This window comes from Rhinopithecus roxellana, chromosome 6 (genome assembly GCF_007565055.1).
Source record: "Rhinopithecus roxellana isolate Shanxi Qingling chromosome 6, ASM756505v1, whole genome shotgun sequence".
Taxonomy (NCBI): Eukaryota; Metazoa; Chordata; class Mammalia; order Primates; family Cercopithecidae; genus Rhinopithecus; species Rhinopithecus roxellana.
This window is the reverse complement of record NC_044554.1, coordinates 11,647,298-11,668,789: the sequence shown is the minus strand read 5'-3', so window position 1 is coordinate 11,668,789 and position 21,492 is coordinate 11,647,298. Positions and strand designations below refer to the sequence as shown.

Here is a 21,492-nt window from a genome sequence, read left to right as displayed (position 1 = left end):
TGGTATTCCCCTCAGTTCATCTTCAACAAAGATGCTCTATATTTCATTAATCTCAACTGGCAACAATAAAAGTTCTCAGCAAATACGTTAAAAAAAAAAAAATCCATTCCATTCTATAGAATTCTATGGATTCAACATTCCGTTCTATGAATTCAGCATAGTTTGTTTAACTAATGCCACAGTAATGAACATTTGGGTTGTTTGCAATTTTTGGTATTCCACATAATCATGGAACAAATAGCCCAGTGAATGTCTCTTTAAATTTTTGCCAGTGCATCTATGGGATAGATCCCTAAAAGTAGAATTTCTGGGTAAATGAGTAGCTGCTTATACAATTTTGTTAAGAACTCACAAACGCCCCTCCATAAGGTTTGTATGATAATTAATAATGTGTGAGACTGACCTTTCCCCACAGGCTTGCCAATAGAGTATGTTATCAAACTTTTTGATTTTTTCTAATTTGATAGATGAGAAATAAATGTCTCTCTGTATATTCTGCATTTCTCTATTTATAGGTGATATATAGTATCTTTTACACATACTTAAGAGTATTTACATTTTTTTCCCTATAGAGTTTTTGGCTTTTTAATTCCCATTTTAGAAGCTTTTTACATAATAGAGATACTAATGCCTTATCTTTAGTGTTAATTAAAATTTTTTTTCTATTTTGTTATTTTTCCTTTCATTTTGCTCAAGGTTTTTTTATCCATGCAAAAAAAAATTTTAATGTAATCAAATCACTGAGGTTTTCATCATTGCTTCTGGATGTTGAATCAGAAAAATTTTCTCCCATTCCTAGCTTATTCTAGGCTTGAACGGTTTCATATTTCATAAGTAATTGTTTGATCCACTTGGAATTTACCCTGATATACAGAGTAAACTGGGGCTTTCTTTTTTTGTGAACCCATCCGAGCTTCCCATCCTACAATAATCACCACTAATGCTCTTGCAACCATCTTTTCATGTCCCTGTTTATCATGATACATACTGTTTGTTTTCTAAAAGTATTTCATATTAGGGTCTCCTTTAGCTTATAAGTCCGTTTTTAAAAATAAAGATTATTTTGATTTTTGCAGTTTGTTTTCTCTTCGGAGTTCCTTCAAATTAATAAAGACTTTAAATATTTAACACTTTAGGGATCCATCTCAACAGAATGTCTGTTATTTATGAGCATTGTGTTCTCTGATAGGACTATAGCATGGAACAGAGGTAGGCAGAAGCTCTTTGCAGAGCCCAGTGGGAGATACAGATAAGCTAGTAGGTGAGACATTATAACGCAGTGGGCTAAGTGCTGAAATTGGGTACATTAAGAATTCTGTGGCAACTGACAGAGGAGGTCTTGCTCATGTTTGGGTGTGCATTGGAAAAGAGGCATCAGGGAACACTTTATTTCTACCCTGAGACTGAAAAGACAAGTATGAGTTACAGAGATGATGGGGAGGATATAGACATGTGTTTCAGGTATTTGTAAATGCTGAGGAGAAAGAGGGTGATTCATTCAAGAATTTAGGCTTAAGTACACAGATAAAGAAGTAGAAAGAAAAATAATGAGTGCTGAGGAAATAGGAAGGGACAAGAAGAGTTATATTTGAATTGCATTCTGAGAGTAATGGAAGAAGAGTGGAGGCAGACCAGTTCCCTTCTTGTAACAATTAAAGAAGGCTTACATATTTTAAAAAATTCATGCTTGGCAGAAGCAGAGGACCTCAGCAGAAGAACGGAAAAACTAACAAAGTTTTTAGGGGTTCACAGGAGAAGAGTGAAAAATTAGCAACTTAAGGAATCTCAAACTGGATTTCCCATGGAACATTTGCTGAGTTCTGCGATTGTGAGGGAAGCCAGGGAATTAGGCGTAAATCTTCAAAAAGTGGAGAAGTTTCTTCCTATTTGTGAGGCTTAAGAAACAAAAGACCAGCTGTGGGGAAAGGACATGCCACAAACACAAGCAAGGTCTTATCTTGAAGACATTCAGTAGGTCTAAAGTTTCTTGAGGCAGGAAGTCTGTGAAGCTTTGGACAGCAGAGCTAGATCAATCTCAGTATATCAGGACAAAGACTCTCCAACTTCTCAATTAAAAGCCTGGGAGAAGCATGTCAAAGTAAAAGAGGAGAATCAAAGGCAAACTGTTTATTAAAACTGCACCTGCCCCACACCAACCCAATCCTAGAGTGAACTGAAATAATCGGCCTCCATATACACAACTGGAATGCCAGAGGAAGAGAATACCGAGCATTAACAAGAATGTGGAAAAACTAGAACTCTCATATACTGCCAAGGGGAGTTTAAATGAGTACAACCACGCTGGAAAACTCTCTGACAGTACCTACTAAAGCTGAGAAAACAACTAATATTATTATCTTGTGGAGGACAGAAGTCTGAGATTGGTCTCACTGAGCCAAAATCAAATGTGTCAGCAGTATAGTCATGTTCTTTCTGGAGGTTCTAGGGGGAATTTTGTCCCTGTCTTTTCTACTTGCCTGCATTCCTTGGTTTGTGGCCCTCTCTTCAAACAATTATACTACTCCTACCTCTGTTTCCATGATCATATCTCCTCCTCTGACTCCTGCCTACCTCTTACCATTGGATCCACTCAGATGATCAGAGATTATCTTGATAATCTCTCTACCTTAAGATCCTTAACTCACATCTGCAAAATCTCTTTTGCTATGAAGGTAACATAGTCATAGATTCTGGAGATTAGGCCATGGAACTCTTTGGAAGGACTATTATTCTGCCTATTAATTTTCAATTTTTGAGTTAATTCCCAAAATTGCACAGAATTGTCATGGTACCATTATTTAAAGTAGCACAAAATGGGAAATCACCCAAATGCTCTTCAATAATATAAGAGATAAATATATTATGGTATATTCACAGGATGGAATATTTTACCATTTTGAGAATGCCTTACAAGTACATGCAATAATATGGGGGACTTTTAAGAAACATTTTGAGAAGAGAAGTCACACAGGAGACACAAGAGTACAAACTAGATGATTTTATCTGTATAAAAGAAAAATAACAATTTTTTAAAATTCCATTAGAAATTAGTGGTTACTCTTGTTGAGAGGGCTGGTAGAAACTAGAAGGGGACATGAGGGGAACATCTGGACTACAGATAATACCGTTTCTTAATCTTGATGCTGTACTTAACCTTAGTTACACAGATGTTTTAAAAATTGAAAAACTCATCTAGGTGTGAAATTATGATATGTACACTTTTTCTTAATGAGTATTATGGCTTAATACTTTTTAAAAAGATTAATGGAAGTCAATGCAGGATTTTAATCAGAAAATGACATGATCAAATTTGTTCTGCCAAATAGAATATCAAAACACTTACTTGATAGGTAGATTTACTTTCTTCCAAGTAAAAGTTGTATTCCAAGGTATATAAACTTTTAGTACTTTCTTAAAAGATCCCTCTTGTCTCATGTCCTTAACACAAATTGCAAGTTTTCTTTTTGTGTTACATGGTGTTAGGATGGTGCTTTATAGGCTCATTAGAACTATGTAACAAAATGTTTCCATTGCAAGGATCAAATTCTTAAAAGTACTTTAGATGAGTACGTTAGGTCTATCTCCCTAACTTATAAATATTAAGGTAGAAATTAATTTTCAAGAAATATTCACAATATGATCTCAATTTGCATACCATTCTAACCTTTTTTTTTTATTTAAAGAACATGTAGTTTATCTCCCTAATTCTTAAGATTTGACTCTTTATCACTATATGTTTTAAAAAGGTAAATATAATGAGCTTTAGTATAAAGTAATTCAAGCCTTAAAACTTTTAAAATCTGGCCGGGCGCGGTGGCTCAAGCCTGTAATCCCAGCACTTTGGGAGGCCGAGACGGGCGGATCACGAGGTCAGGAGATCGAGACCATCCTAGCTAACAGTGTGAAACCCCGTCTCTACTAAAAAATACAAAAAACTAGCCGGGCGAGGTGGCGGGCGCCTGTAGTCCCAGCTACTCTGGAGGCTGAGGCAGGAGAATGGCGTGAACCCGGGAGGCGGAGCTTGCAGTGAGCTGAGATCCGGCCACTGCACTCCAGCCCGGGCAACAGAGTTAGACTCCGTCTCAAAAAAAAAAAAAAAACTTTTAAAATCTGAAAACACATATATCTCGATATATCTCTTATTCATTCTTGGTTTGGGAAGCCAGGTATTACAGATATATAACCATGTTAGCTCTCTAAATTGTATGAACAACTTCTTTGAGTAGCTTAAGAGTTTTGAGAGACTAATATGCACGAGGGGTTTTAGACATGTAAAAAGAGATGTACTTGCTAGATTTTTCAAGCATACTTCCAAAAAGAAGTAAATTTATTGTCAAACTCTTGGATTATACCTTCTAATAGAACTTTTTTTAAAACTAAGCATGAACATGTATAATCAGAAAGAACATGTTCCTAACTAGGAACATTTCCCTTTAGATATACTTTGCTAAAATATTACTTACTTTAACAATCTGTTACATTGTGTGTAATCCTCAACTCTGCAGATGGTTGCACTTCCTTAATATTGCCTGTCTATAATTCTAAGAAATACTACAGTACACTTCAGGGACTGTACGTGCTATAAAAATTGAAGGTACTTTATAAACAACTTACTTTGGAGTTCTCCCAAAGGAAGTTATTAACGTAATTATGGTATTAGAAGTAGCAGGCTATTCTGAAGGTGAAATATTAATGGGATTTTCTGTCTACATATTATATGTTTCCTCTCATTAACTTCTTTCACTATACAAGACAGATAGGTCCCATAAGATAAGAACTGAAAACATACACTGGCAATTAAAAAGTAGGTCATTTCTTCCCTTAATGAGAACAATTTCAACAGAATGATGGAAGACAGCCAGATTACACCTAGTTGAGAAATCAACAGTATGAAAATGAAGATCAAAAAATGCAAACTACTCTTTGGAGACATTTACATAAAAAGAGAGAGAGTAAATAGCAACCAAAGAGGAACTTTCTAGTTTTGTTTTAGTTTTTATTACATGGGAGCAACTTGAATAGGCTTATAGCTGAGGAAAGGAAATTAAAAGAGAAGTAGAAATCCAACACAGAAAAAGAAGTATAAATGATGATGCTAGGAGAGAGAAATAAACAAAGTAGGTGTGGGCACCAGTAAATGGGTAGCCTTGAAGAAGTAAGTTATCTTCTGAGGCTCAAAGGGAGGAAATAAGGCTCTTATTTGGAAGCAAGGTACAGGAAAAATTTTCTGAATGACATTAATTGTCCTAATGACCCAAGAGATATGGTTGGTTATGGAGGGTGAGTAGAATGGGAAAAAGGAAGATATGTGGAGAATACTGAAGGTTTGTAATGGTTAAGAAAAGAAAAGCAGGCTGGGCGCAGTGGCTCATGCCTGTAATCCTGGCACTTTGGGAGGCCGAGGCGGGCGGATCACGAGGTCAGGAGATCGAGACCATCCTGGCTAACACGGTGAAACCCCGTCTCTACTAAACACACACACACACACACACACACACACACACACACACACACACACACACACAATTAGCCGGGCGTGGTGGCGGGAGCCTGTAGTCCCAGCTACTCAGGAGGCTGAGGCAGGAGAATGGCGTGAAACCCAGGAGACGGAGTTTGCAGTGAGTGGAGATCGCCCCACTGCACTCACTCCAACCTGGGTGACACAGTAAGACTCCATCTCAGAAGGAAAAAAAAAAAAAAAAAGCAGATGATCACTGACAAGTAAATGACAGTATCACTAAATAAACATACACACACATTCCCATAATATTCTGAAATATACTTTTAATAATTATTTAAATTTGAATCATTAAATATTTTAATCACTATTTAAATCATCATGACCATAAGCAAAAGTTTCTCATTGAAGTTTTAATGAGGAACTTTTGCTTATGGTCACAATGATATGATAGGGACCAGATTTATCACCCTGTCTGAAACAACAAAAAACAGACACAATACATGAAATGACAGCTTTCAAGACATTCAACATGCAACATAGGACAGTGATTCCTCAGAATCAGGAAACAAATGAGATGAACCCTGTGAGTTTCCCAGCTCATTACCTTAAAGGACTTTCTAGGTCATGGCACAGAAAGGGGGAAAATACCCTTCTTTCTATCATCCCCCCTTCCAAAACAGCCAAACAGAAGCAACTAGAGTTCACAGAACAGAATACCAGAGAGAACAGAGGTGCACTAGACAGAGAATTCCAGAGATGTGCCAAGGGTTTATCTTGAGTATTCAGCAAAGCACTGATCAGCATTAAACTTCCAGAGTTTGGGGAAAAACTATGAAAAAGGTTTAGAGGGAACATCCTGTTACATTCACATAAGATTGAGAATAGTCCCTATTCTCTAAAGCCAGGCTGGAAAACCTCATAATTCACAGGGTATTAATTTGAGGGTATTAAGAAGAGTGCTGCCTTTTAACTGGGAAATAAATAGCAGATTATTACTGCTTCGAATTTGCTAACAAACCTTAAAGCAAGACACAAAAGGTTCAAACTGTTTTTAAGTAATCTGATAGTATCAGTATTAGAGATGACAAAATTAATCAGCCCCAAACAAGGTTAAGTTCATAAGGTCTAATATCCAATAAAAATTATTAGACATGCAAATAAGTAGAAAAATATCACATCTGATGGAAAGAAAATTCAACCAAACAAGAACCCTGAATTGACACAGATGTTAGAATGAGCGGATGAGGGCATTTCCATCTCAGTCTTATTCTGTAGAGTTCAACTTACTTATTCTTTCTGTGATTTCCTTAGTTTACCTTCTACAATTTCTACTAAAAATGTACTAAAACAATAAATAATAAACAATATCGGAAAATACAATGGTTAAAGACTTGAAATTTTTCAAGTATGCTAATGGCTTTTTTCATTTTTTTTTGAGACAGAGTCTCGCTCTGTTGCTAGCCTGGAGTGCAGTGGGGCCATCTTGGCTCACTGCAATCTCTGCCTCCTAGGTTCAAGTGATTCCCTGTCGCAGCCTCCCAAGCAGCTGGGACTACAGGCGCGTGCCACCACACACAGCTAATCTTTTTGTAATTTAGTAAAGACGGGGTTTCACCATGTTGGTCAGGATGGTCTTGATCTCCTGACCTCGTAATCTGCCCACCTTGGCCTCCCAAAGTGCTGGGATTACAGGCATGAGCCACAGCGCCTGTCCGCTAATGGCTTTTTTCTTTGTAGATTCCTGTCATATTGAAAGAAGAAATATTCAAAGTACAAATTAAATGTACTCATTTAAAGAAGGAAAACAAAATGACAGCCACCCCAAGGTTTTAAAAAACTTTCTAGAGTGATAAAGTGCATTTTAAATTAATATGTTACAACACATGCATTACAACTACAGCCATAAATGATTTTTTTGTTTTTGTTGTTTTGGCTTAAACAGCAAAAATTTATTTCTCACAGTTCTGGAGGCTACATACAAGTCTAAGATAAAGGTTCTGGTAGGGCTGAGTTTCTCTTCCTGGCTTGCTGATGGCCTCCCTCTTGTTAAGTGCTCTCATGACCTTTCCTTGTGCCTGTGTAAAGAGAGAGTAAGCTCTCTCGCATCATTTCTTTTTTTTTTTTTTTTTTTTTTTTTTTTTTTTTTTTGAGAAGTAGTCTTGTGCTGTCGCCCAGGCTGGAGTGCAGTGGCCAGACCTCAGCTCACTGCAAGCTCCGCCTCCCGGGTTTACGCCCTTCTCCTACCTCAGCCTCCCGAGTAGCTGGGACTACAGGCGCCTGCCACCTCGCCCGGCTAGTTTTTTTGTATTTTTTAGTAGGGACGGGGTTTCACCTTGTTAGCCAGGATGGTCTCGATCTCCTGGCCTCGTGATCCGCCCGTCTCGGCCTCCCAAAGTACTGGGATTACAGGCTTGAGCCACTGAGCCCGGCCTCGCATCACTTCTTATAAGGACAGTAATCCTATAAGATCAGGGCCCACCTTTGTGACCTCATTTAACCTTAATTACTTCCATAAAGGCCCTATCTCCAAATACAGTTACACTGGGGGTCAGGACTTCAGTGTATGAATCGGAAGAAGGGGCACATAAACATTTAGTCCATAACAAAAATGTTTTAGATATTTTCAACTATTTATTTCTAACTTTTTTCTTTTTCCCTTCCTCTCTTGGCTCTGAAACTCCAATTACACATATGTTAGACTGCTTGATGTGTCCCATGGGTCCTAAGACTCTAATACTTTTTTAAGTTTGTTTGTAAATCTTGGTCCTTTATTTTGAATTATGTCTATGGCTATTCCTTCTAGCTTCACTGAATTTTTTTTTTTCTCCTCAGGGTTAAATCTGCATGTAGTCCTATTTGGTGAAATAACTTCAGATACTGTATTTCTCATATGTGGAGGTTCAATTTGATTCTTCTTTATATTGTCCATTTCTCTAATTATGTTTATGCTATTTTTAAAATATTTGAGCACATTTATAACAACTATAAGAAGTGTTTTAAAATTCCTACTCTGCTTATACTACTGATTCTTCAGCTTCTCTGTTTCTACTGGTTATGGTCATTTTCCCGCTTCTTCTCATGTCCACTCATTTTAATTGGAGGCTGAATATGTGATATTACATTGTTAAGTGACAGATTTTGTTGTAATCCTTTAAAGAGTTCTGGACTCAGTAAGAATGGTAAACTATATATTGATTCCCATTTTTTGTGTGTGTGCAGTCTGGAAATTGCCAGGTAGAAAGTTGGGGTGATTTTAGCGTTCAATTTGTTTTGCTTTATCTGGGATCACAGTTCTATATTGTCTGTTGCCCGATGTCTGAAAACAGGTGTTTCATAAATTTTACTTGCTATTCTAGTTTATAACGGGAGGACATCTAAGGTAGCAGTTACCTTTCCATGTATGGAAGTAAAAGTCAATTAAATGACCTTTTTTCTTTCTTTTCAAAATTTACGTGATTTTGGATCCAACATAACTAATCCCTAATTTATCACGCTGAGTGATAAGAAACTGGTATTCTCCGTTTTCAAAAAACATCACCTGCTGGGCATGGTAGTGCTTCCGTAGGCCCAGCTACTCAGGAGGCCATGGCAGGACGGTCACTTGAGGCCAGGAGGTCAAAGCTGTAGTGTGCAATGACTATGCCTGTGAATAGTCACTGCACTTCAGCCTGGGCAACACAGTGAGACTCCACTTCAAAAACAAACAAACATACAAAAAACCAAAAAGCATAATTTTTCAGAAAAGAGTGAACACTCTGATGTTGCAGAGTGTGACATGTTGGAAAAGATCCACGCAGGCAAGCTTAGGGTTAGACAAATGAGAGATAAGGAGAATGAGGTGGCAGGATAGCATAGACAAGACAAACAATTGTGTCAACACTGAAAAATTGGTGCTTCTGTGAAGTTTTGTGATATAAATAGAAGACAGATGTTGATTTTACCTACCTAATGCTGGAATAATTACTTATACTATTTTAAATATTTTTAAAGTGTATAACTAAAGGTTAGATTATGTGAGCTATGGCTTAATAGCAATAACAGGGATTTATATATGTTTACATAAAACTTTGCAATAACAATTTTTCTTTAGGAATATCTTTTCTATGCAAAATGCCATAGATCATTCAAATATCCACAGAAAACTAGCAATGCTCCTGGTTCCCCTCTTAGTGTGAATGGTAGGAAATATAATCTTGTTTTGTTCGACTGAATTTTTATCTAAACATTAGCAACACTAAGAGATCTCAAGATTGAGTAATCAGCACAAAGAAACACCAACTAGCCTAGGTCATGATGCATATCAAGTGTGTCTTTCTGGTTGTCCAAGTCTAAAACTGGTTGCAGTTTAAGGTTAGGTTGGTCAGTAAAAGAAGATCTATTTCATTGTCTAGTATCTTAAAGGATAAGTATGGAAAGAGAGATCAGAAGGAGGTATAATTAAAGGTATAAATATGGGTCCCCTCTGTCACACTGTAAGATGAGACCCTCTCTATAATTACAGGACTCTCTGAGAGAAAGGAGATGAGAATGTTTAAGAAAAACTTCCCATTGATTTTTTTGGAAGCTCAGTGAACAGAAAACCATGATTGTTTAAGTACAGTACACTGAGTCCTTCCTAGTAAACTGAGTCCAAACAAAGTTAAAACAGGACTTCTTCTACACCCCCACCTCCCAGTAATGATTACCATCAGAAGGCACCTCTTTACCCAACTTAGACATCAGGGTTTCAAAGGGCTTCCATAAGTGAGTTTTACATTTGCTTTCTTTTATTCCAAAAACTGAGACTTTCATATTTGTAAGAAATCACCAATAACTACTAGAACTAATAAGTAAGATTGGCAAAGTGAAAGGACACAAAGTCAAACTACAAGTATCAATTGCATTTCTCTGTTTCAAAAATCAACAATTATAAAGTAAAATGAAAGAATAACATATAGAATAGCATCAAAATATATAAAACAGTGATAAATTTAATAAAAGATTTGTTAGAACTGCATGCTAAAAACTATAAAGCATTTATAAGAGAAAATGTAAAAGTCCTAAATAAATAGAATGATATAGCATGTGGATCAGAAGACTCAATATTAAACTGTGAATTCATCACATATTGATCTGTAGATTCAATGCAATCCTCATCAAAATCCCAAGAGTCAATTATTGTAGGAACGAAATTCTGAAATATATATGGAAATGCAAATGACCTATGGTAACCAAAATTACTTTGATAAAGAACAAAATAGGACTTTGAGTACTGTGACGAAAACCCTGTTGTACTGATATAAACATAGACATTCAGAAAAATGGAACCAAACAGAGTCCAGAAATAGTCTTACTTATAGATAACGAAATGATTTTCAACAAAAGTTCCCAAGAAGTCAATAGGCAGAGAGTAATTTTTTGGAGCCACGTGTTCTAAAAGAAATGAACATTGAGATACCTCACAACATATACGAAAATTAACACAAACCTAGTAAAATTTCTAAAATAAAATGTGAGAGGAAATGCTTCTGACTTTGGGTTAGGCAATAATTTTTAGGTCAAAAAAAGTATAAATTATTTATAACTTTGATACATTGAATTTGATCAGGATTTAAAAATTTTTTCCTGTGGAAGGCACTGTTAAGAAAACAAAAAGCCAAGCCACATTCTAGGGGAAAATATCTTCAAAACATGCAACTAAGGAAGTACTCTGAACCCAGAATATGCAAAGATTCCCTGGGACTCAGTAAGAGAACAAGAAATACAATAAAAACAGAGGGCAATCCTTTAGACAAACACAAAACAAAAAAGTTACACAGATGGCATCTAAGCCTGGGAAAATGTGGTCAGCATCTGCTATGGTCTGAATGGTTTTATCTCCCCAAATACATATGTTGAAACCTACTCACTAATGTGATGGGGTTAGGAAGTGGGTTCTCTTGGAGGTGATAAGGTCAGGGAAAGAAAGTCCTCATGAATGAGATTAGTGCACTTACAAAAGAGGCTCGGACAGCTTCCCTATCCTTTTCTAACATGTGAGGACACAGTCAGAAGGCACAGTCTATGAACCAGGAACCAGGCCCTCGCCAGATACTGAATCTTCCAGTACCTTGATGTTGGACTTGCCAGCATCCAGAACTGTGAGAAATAAATTTCTGTTGTGTGTAAGTTGCCCAGTCTGTGGTATTTTGTAGTGGCCCAAATGAACTAAGAAAGCAACATTAGTCTAGTGGAAGCTAAAACCCCAGTAAAAAAACTAGTACACACCCAATGGAATGACAAAAATTAACTGACAATATCATTGATTGGCAAAAATGTAGAGCAACTGGAACTATCACACATTGTTGATGGAAATGCAAAATGGTATATTCATTTTGGAATATAGCACTGCAGTTTCTGTAAAGTTAAACAACATTTACCAAATAATTGAGCAATTCCACTCTTACATATTTGCACAAGGAACACATATGTCCTCAAAAGAGATATATGTATGTAAATAACTGTAACTTTATTCATAATAATCCAACTTGTTTCCCAACTGCAGAATGAATAAAAAATTGTGGCATATATCTACACAATTGAATACAAATTAAGCAATTTAAAAGGAAATGGACTACTGATATATGCAACAACATGGAAGAATCTTAATTATGCTGACAATCAAATAATGCATACTATATAATTCTAGCTGTTGCCAGGACCCAGGGAGTGAAGGTAGCAGATACACTGCAGAAGTACATATGGAAAAATGGGGATGATGGAAATATTCTGTATCTTAATTGTAATGACGGTTATATGAATGTAAACATTTGTCAAATGTCATAGAATTTTATGTTTAAAATTGGTGACTTTTACTGCATATAAGTTATATCTCAATAAAGCTGATCAAAAACAAAAAATCAAGGAAATATACAATATTTATTCCCTCCCAAAATGAGCAGTGTGATTCACAAGTAAATGGAATAGGCTGGGTGCAGTGGCTCATGCCTGTAATCCCAGCACTTTGGGAAGCTGACGCGGGCCGATCATTTGAGGTCAGGAGTTCGAGACCAGCCTGAGCAACATGGTGAAACCCCCGTCTTTACCAAAAATACAAAAAAAAAAAAAAAAAAAAAAATACCCAGGTGTGGTGGCTACTAGTCCCAGCTATTAGGGAGGCTGAGGCAGGAGAACTGCTTGAATCCAGGAGGCGGAGGTGGCAGTGAGCCGAGATCACGTGACTGCACTCCAGCCTGGGTGACAGAGCGAGACTCCGTCTCAAAAAAACAAAACACAACACAACACAACAAGTAAATGGGATAAATGGATCCTAATACACCATCAGCTTAAGTTCTGTTTCGTTACAAATAAATGAAGACCTCTTTGTGGTTACTGTCTTACTACGTACTTCATTAGAAATATGTAGAGAGGCAAGCAGACTAGTTTATTTAACTCTGGGCTGGCGGGGGAGGGGCAGTGACTAAATAATATTTAGCATATAGTAAGCACTTCTAATAAATGCTTGTGAATAAAAATTTAAATAGAAATGAACTAAACACTTTTTTTAAAGGCCTAGGTACATTATATGCTCTTACCTAAAGTATTTAGACAAACACACGCATAAGATATTAGCTGGTTTGCATATTTCATTGTGTAGACCTACCATGCCATTATTTCACGATATAAAGAAATTAAGAAAAAGTTTTGTGGAACATATTTGAATGATCAACTTTTAATTCATGATGTAGATATTTCATCTGTTTATTCATTAAATCTTCATTTTCAACAATAAACAATCTGCAAAGTCTCTGTATTTTTATATCTTTCAGTTATAAACTAATTCTAAAAGCATGAACTAAATTTTTCCACATTAACTGCTTTATACACTCTACGTAGGAAAAATTCAGACAGAGTTCTTCTGATGTCTGAATAATAAGATATTGACATATTCTTCTGGAGAATTTTATTCTAAATATTAATTACAAAAATGTGTAAAAATTTTGTTTACTGATTATACGTCTAAGAGATTCCAGATTAAACATCTAGACACAATGACAATTAGCTAGGAATTTTAAAATAGCAATACAAATGTTTTGTACAACTAATACAGCAAAGCTTCTTGACATCAAATGATAAAATAACTAAAAACTTTGAAATTAATTTGCAAAATAAGTAATAAACTTACAGTTTGTTGCCATATGAAATTGAGAAGAAAGTGCCTGAGTAACTGAATTCCAAAATGTGTAGAAAATTTCAGGTTGTCCATCCTGAGAACAACAACAAACAAAAATTTTTAAAACCAAAAAAACAAAAAACCCTATTTCATTTATTTTAAGAAATCATAATGGGTAACATGTAACCTTGAAAATTTATTTAAAATTTAAATAAAAAATTTAGACATCTAACCATCAAACAATAGAATTAATTAAATGGAAATATAAAGATGATTCAAATTATGTCTCATGGTCAAGTAATCAGTCATTATTCTTCTCTGCCATGTAATAGTTGGTATAACCTTGGGCATGTTGTTTAGCCATTCAGGGCCTTTGTTCTTCACATGAAAAATGGTGATAACATTGCAAGATAATTATGAGAATTAAACAAATTAATAAAAGTCTTCGGACAATGCTGCCTGACATATAATAAACTCTCAATGAATGTTAGCTATTATTATAATTATTACTGTCATCGTCATTTTTTTAAATACAGAGGGCAATTTGTGTGACTAGAACAAAATGATAGACAAAAACATGCTTACATCAACGATAACTAACAAGAAACAATTCACTATTACAAAAGAGAATGGCTGAAGCCTAGATACAGTTTTAAAAAAAAACTCACAGGAATTACTACTACTCAGTTTAGCATGATACTTTCATTCAACTTGGAATATATGTTTTAAAAAGCAAGCCCTATAAAGAAAAGACAAATATTAATTAAAGTATCATTTGTTAAAGAAAGACAAAGAACTTTAACACTGTTAAAACAGAATTACACTCTTAGAAATTTTGCCAAATACTTTAAGATACATCTATATGTGTGGTATACAATATAACACTGCCAATATTCTACTATTTTTGCAGCCAAAAATGCCAACTTCATATGGTTCAAAGTAATATTTTAAGGCTGGGCACAGTGGCTCATACCTGTAATCCCAGCACTTTGGGAGGCCAAGGCGGGTGGATCACCTGAGGTCAGGAGTTTGAGACCAGCCTGGTCAACATGGTGAAACCCTGTCTCTACGAAAAATACAAAAATTAGCCAGGTGTGGTAGCTCATGCCTGTACTCCCAGCTACTAGGGAGACTGAGGCAGGAGAATCGCTTAAATCCAGGAGGCTGAGGTTGCAGTGAGCCGAGATTGCGCCACTGCACTTCAGCCTGGGCAATAGAGCAAGACTCGGTCTCAAAAACAAAAACAAAGAGTATAAATAAAATATGTCTAATGTTAAAATATTGCTATAGTCTCAAAAATAAAATTATAATTTTGGACAAGTGAACAAAATAACCAGTGAAAAATACTGATTTGTGACTTTTATTCCTGTGTACACTTTCATTTTCATTATTAATTGTTCCTTTTTAAAATGAGTCTTAAGATTGTGAATTTACTCAAGAACTGTTTATCATAAACAAGGCAAATCAAATCACCATTGATTTCTTATGCAACGATCAGAAAACACATTCAGATTCCTAAGATTTTATGTATTATGTCTTGCGTATCTTAAAGTAGATGCTTTTCATCATGTTAAGGAAGTATAATATACTACATTAACAGAATGAAGGACTAAAACCACATGGTCGTCTCAATTAATGCAGAAAAAGCATTCAACAAAACTTAACACCATCTGATGATAAAAATACTCAACAAACTAGGACTGGAAGGAAATTACATCAACATAATTTGACCACATAAGAAAAATCTACAGCTAACATCCTACTCCATGGTGCAAAACAGAAAGCTTTCCCTCTAAGATCAGGAACAAGGCCAGGATACCCACTCTTACCACTTCTATACAATATAGTACTAGGAGTCCTGCCAGAAGGACCAAGCAAGAAAAAGAAATAAAAAGCATCCAAATTGGAATGGAAGAAGTAAAATTATATCTGTTTTTAGATGATATGATCTTGTATGTAGATAATCCTAGACTCCTCAAAAAGGCCTGTTAAAATAATAACTGAATTCAGCCAAGTTGTAGGCTACAAAATCAACACATAAAAATTAGTGTATTTCTACAAACTAACAATGAAGTATCCAGAAAAAAATGAAGAAAACTACCCTATTTTTATAACAGTATCCAAAAGAATACTTAGGAATAAACTTATTCAAGAAGGTAAAAAACTTGTATACTGAAAACCACACAATATTGTTGAAAGAAATTAAAGAAGACACAAGTAAATGGAAAGCATCCTGTGTTATGGATTGCAAGACCTAATATTGTTAAAATGTCCATACTCCCCAAATGATCTGCAGATTCTCAAAATCTCAATGGCATTTTTGCAGAAACAAAAAAAAAAAAAAAATACTAAAATTTATATAGATTCTCCAGGGATCCCAAATATCCAAATATCTTTCTTGAGGAAAAACAAACAAACAAAGCCAGAGGCCTCAGACTTCCTGACTTCCAAGACATATTACAGAGCCAGGTGCAGTGGAACACACCTGTAGTCTCAGCTACTTGGAGGATGAGGTGGGAGAACTGCTTGCGCCTGGGCATTTGCAGCCAGCCTGGGCAACAAAGGCAGATCCTATCTCTAAAAACCAAAATAAAACCCATCCAAATAGAAAAAAAAACCATATTACCAAGCTTCAGTAATCAAAACAGTATGGTACCAGCATACCGACAGACATATGGATCAATGGAGTAGAGAGACAAAAAAATAAAATAAAATAAACCATCAAGTATACAGTCATACAATCTTCAACAAGGGTGCCAAGGCTACACAATAGGAAAAGGACAGTCTCTTCAATAAATGCTGCTGGGAAAACTGGATATACACATGCAAAAGAATAAACTTGAACCTTTACCTGATGCCATATACAAAAACTAACTGAAAATGGATTAAGTACCTAAATCTAAGACCTGAAATTATAACTCCTAGAAAAAAACATAGAAGGAAAACTCTATGACACTGGATTTGGCAATAATTCTTGTATAGGATACCATAAAAACAGGCAACAAAAGCAGAAATAGACAAACTGGACTACACCTAACTTAAAAATTTCTGTATAGCAAAGGAAACAACCAATAGAGTAAAAAGGCAACCTACAGAATGGGGGAAAACATTTGCTAACCATATATCTAATAAGGAGTTAATATTCAGAATATATAAATGGCTCTGACAATTCAACAATAAAAAAACAAGTATCATGATTAAAAAACAGGCAAGAGACTTGAGTAGACACTTCTCCAAAGCAAATAAACAAATGGCAGGCCAACAAGCACATGAAAAGATGCTCAATATCACTAATCATCATGGAAATGCATATCAAAACCATACTGAGATGTCATCTCACATCCATTAGGATGGCTACTATAAAATACTGGTAAATAAAAAGTGTCAGTGAGGATGTGGAGAAACTGGAAATGTTGTACACTGTTGGTAGAAATGTAAAATAGTGTAGCCACTATGGAAAACATTAGGGAGGTTACTCAAAATTATCATATGATCCAGCAATTCCACTTCTGGGTATTTAAGTAAAAGAGCTGAAAGCAGGATCTTGAAGATTTATTTGAATACTCATGTTCACTGCAGCATTACTCGTAAGAGCCAAGAGGTGGTAACAACCCAAATGTCTATTAACGAATGAATGGATAAAGAAAATGTAGTATATTCAATCAGGCATTTCTGAATGATGGGAATGTGCCTGAGAAATGCCCCATTAGGCAATTCTGTCATTGTGCAAAAATCACGGAATGTACTTACACAAACCTAGATGGGATAACCTACTACACACACAGGTGTTATGTGATAGCCTATCACTCCTGGGCTACAAACCTGTACATGTTATTGTAATGAATACTGTAGGTAATTGTAACACAATAGTACATTTGTGTATCTAAACATCAAAAAGACATGGCAAATATACGGTATTACAGTCTTATGAGGCCACAGTTGTATGTGCAGCCTGTCATTGACTGAAATGTCATTATGTGGTGCATGACTGTACTTACAGCAAAACACCATTCAGCCTTAAAAAAGAAGGAAATCCTATCATATGCTACAACATGAATGAACCTTGAAGATGTTACACTAAGTGAAACAAGCCAGTCACAAAAAGATAAATGCTGCAAGATTCTACTTATACGAAGAATCTAAAATAGTCAAACTCTTAGAAGCAGAAAGAAAAATGATAATTGCCAAGAGATGGGGGACAGGGGAAATGAATTAGTTATATCCCTTATTTTAAAAAGTTACTCTAACACATATTTTAGTACAATTATCATAGCCTGAGATTCTTTCCTCCATAAAACTCAAGAAATTTCACTAGTTAAAACAATAGTAAAAACATTTTTAAGGAAACTTTTTGGAAACAGAAAAAAAAATTTTATTTTATTTTTATTATTTTATTATATTTCTATTATTATTATTATTTTTATGATGGAGTCTCGCTCTGTCACCCAGGCTGGAATGCAGTGGTATGATCTTGGCTCACTGCAACCTCCATCTCCCAGGCTCAAGCGATTCTCCTGCCTCAGCCTCCTGAACATCTGGGACTACAGGCATGCGCCACCACTGAAACGCCAGCTTTTTTTTTAGGTCTGAGCCTACAGGCCTTTGGACTGGGACTACACCATTGGCTTTCCAGCTTGCCAACTACAGAGCTACAGATCTACAGACCTGTCTCCATAATCCCATTGCCCAATTCCTTATTTTCTATATACAAATATAGAAGATTTCCTGTTGATTTTGTTTCTCTGAAGAACCCTGATACCCTAATACAGTTGTTGAATAAATCAATCAATCCCAAAGACTTGTCTAAATTAAGAACTAGAGGCAGCTACTAAAGATATGTACTAAGAAGGACACATAGCTGTTGGAACAAGAAAGGATGTGAAAAGTCCTTGGGAGTGATAAAGAGAGATAAAGTAGATTCAGAGGGAATGGGAAAGTATAGAGGATAATAATAAAAAAGTGGATGTGGGGCTACGATAGTACGTTAAAGCAATGATTTTCTATATCTGTATACCCATCTATTTATACAGATACGTATATGCTATGTGTGTATGATGTATCCCTATATATACACATATAATAGTATATATACGTATACTATACTATATATCTTTATCCCCTACCAAATATAAAAAGATAGAATGTTAATTTTAATTATCAAAGGATAGTCAGAAATGTTATTGCCATGTGCAGTGCCTCATACCTGTAATTCCAACACTTTGGGAGGCCAAGGCGGGAGGACTGCTTGAGGCCAGGAGTTTAAGACCAGCCTGGGCAACACAGCGAGACCCCGTTTCTACAAAAAATTTTTAAAAATTAGCTGAGTGTGGGAGCATGTGCCTGTGGTCACAGCTACTTGGAAGGCTGAGGAAGGAGACTGCTTTAGCCCAGGAGTTCAAGGCTGCAGTGAGCCAGGATCGCACCACTGCACTCCAGCCTGGATTACAGAATAAGACCCTGTCTTTAAGAAAACAAAAACAAAATTTTATTGTCAAAATTGTATCACATAAATATAATTTCCTGCATAAAGAAAATATGAAGCTATATAAAAATCATTTTGTTTGTTTCAAGTCAACTCAACCTGTTACATATTTGCTTCTAAACATTTTGAAACAAAATTAATTGAACCACATTTTAAATAATTCAAGTAGATTTGAACTGGAAGGATATTTGACAATGATCTATTTATAACTCACTCCCAGTATGTCTTAAATGGAATCATGTTATCAGATCAATTCAGGGAAACATTTGCAATTTAAAGTATCTTTCTGGCCTTGTTTCTTGGTTATAAATACAAACAGCATAATTCCAACTTTAAGAAACAATGAAATTTGGACTTTTGCCTGAAATCAACGTAAGCTGATAAAAAAAACCAAACAGACACATATTATTACATATAAATAGAACAAAAGTAAAATATACTAAAATGTCAGAACTTTTAAAGATAAATCTATTGTTTAGAATTATGGCTTGGCCTTTATTTTAGTCATTGATTTCAACATAATTAAATGTATATAGAGAAACTTAAAATAATTAATACTTAAACAAAATAGCTTTCAAAGCATATAATCTTTAGTTTTTCTCTTTATAACACCAAATTGACCATGGATTTCCTGGCTCAAATATATTTGATAGCTTCTTGCTGCACACAGAAAAAGGCCAAACTTTCATGCTAACTTTCTTGCGCTGGGTATAGTGAACAGAGTATGGGCTTTGAAGTCAAATAACCTTGACTTAAATCCAAGGTCTACCACTTCTGCTGTGACTTTGGAAAGGTGACTTCATCTTTCTGAGCTTTTGATTTCCTCATGTAAATAGTAGGAATAATATTTTCATGGGATTTATTTTTTTATGAAGAATCAGGATCTCTTGAGCTAGATCTTTTTTTGTTTGTTTGTTTGTTTGTTTGAGATAGAGTCTCGTTCTGTTGCCCAGGCTGGGGTGCAGTGGCGCGATCTTGGCTCACTGCAACCTGCGCCTTCTAGGTTCAAGCGATTCTCCTGTCTAGGCCTCCCAAGTAGTTGGGACTACAGGTGCTTGCCACCACACCCAGCTAACAGTACACAGAAGTGTGAAAAAGTGTTTTCTATCCTCTGAACAAAAAGTGAGCATTCAGGAAAGAGGGAAGACATAAGAATGGAAAGGAAGACAAGGATCAGATCAAGGTATGTCTACATTCATCATACAGATATGACAGTGAACTGCTTGAGAGTTTTAGTAAGAGAATACCATGATAAAGCTGTGCTTTAAGAAAATCACTCTGTGCCGGGTGCAATGGCTCACGCCTGTAATCCCAGTATTTTGGGAGGCCAAGGTTGGCAGATCATGAGGTCAGGAGATCGAGACCATCCTGACTAACACGATGAAATCCCGTCTCTACTAAAAATACAAAAAAATTAGCTGGGCGTGGTGGCAGGCACCTGTAGTCCCAGTTACTCAGGAGGCTAAGGCAGGAGAATGGCATGAACCCGTGATCCGGAGATGGCAGTGAGCCGAGATCGTACCACTGCACTCCAACCTGGGTAACAGAGTGAGACTCCATCTCAAAAAAAAAAAGAAACAAACAAACAAAAAGAAAATCACTCTGATCACTCTGATAATAATGTGGAAGATGAATAGTGTGTGGGGTGGTATCAAGTCTGCAGGCAATAAACATCAGTTAGGAATTTACTGAAAAAATCTAGGAAAAAGGGACCTTTCTATGGCCATAATAATAGGGTAAGAGTGGGCAGCAGGAAAACTGATACAACTTGATGGGTCAGAAGATGTACTTATAAGTAACTAGGACTAAATATATTTATGAAGAACTAGGAGGATGAAGATTATGCAACCAAAATAGAATTTAAGAAGGAGCAGCAGGTGGACAAAGAAAGATGTGCTCTTTTAGACTTATGTTTCTGGAACCTGTGGGGCATCCAAGTGGAAATGACCCTGCTTGCCCTCCCCCCCCCTTTTTTTTTTTGAGATGCAGTCCCACTCTTGTTACCCAGGCTTCGGTACAGTGGCACGATCTCGGCTCCCTGAAGCCTCCACCTCCAGGGTTCAAATGACAAATGATTCCCGTGCCTCAGCCTCCTGAGCAGCTAGTATTACAGGCCCCTGCCACCACACCCAGATAATTTTTGTATTTTTAGTAGAGATGGGGTTTCGCCATGTTGGCCAGGATGGTCTTGAACTCCTGACCTCACGTGATCTACCTGCCTCGGCCTCTGAAAGTGCTGGGATTACAGGCATGAGCCAACGCACCTGGCCACTGACTGCTTTTCAGCAAGATTTATGTTAAAAAAAGAGATTTAAGTTTATCAGCATTTAGAGGTGGTAGAAACTATTAGCCTGTGTGAGCTTTTCCATATACTGCATGTGGCATGGGAAGAAAATAATGTTGAGGGTGGGCCATAGG

The 21,492-nt window shown here is 36.2% G+C and overlaps 1 protein-coding gene across 3 annotated transcripts in view; it reads right to left on the bottom strand.

The window, feature by feature from the left end:
- Positions 1–21,492, bottom strand: part of COG5 (component of oligomeric golgi complex 5) — a 366,355-nt gene that overhangs the window by 104,141 nt on the left and 240,722 nt on the right. For all 3 annotated transcript variants that reach the window (XM_010382422.2, XM_030932305.1, XM_030932306.1), the window contains one exon: positions 13,605–13,686. In XM_010382422.2, the coding sequence (XP_010380724.1) occupies positions 13,605–13,686 (82 nt within the window). The remainder of the gene's footprint in view (positions 1–13,604; positions 13,687–21,492) is intronic.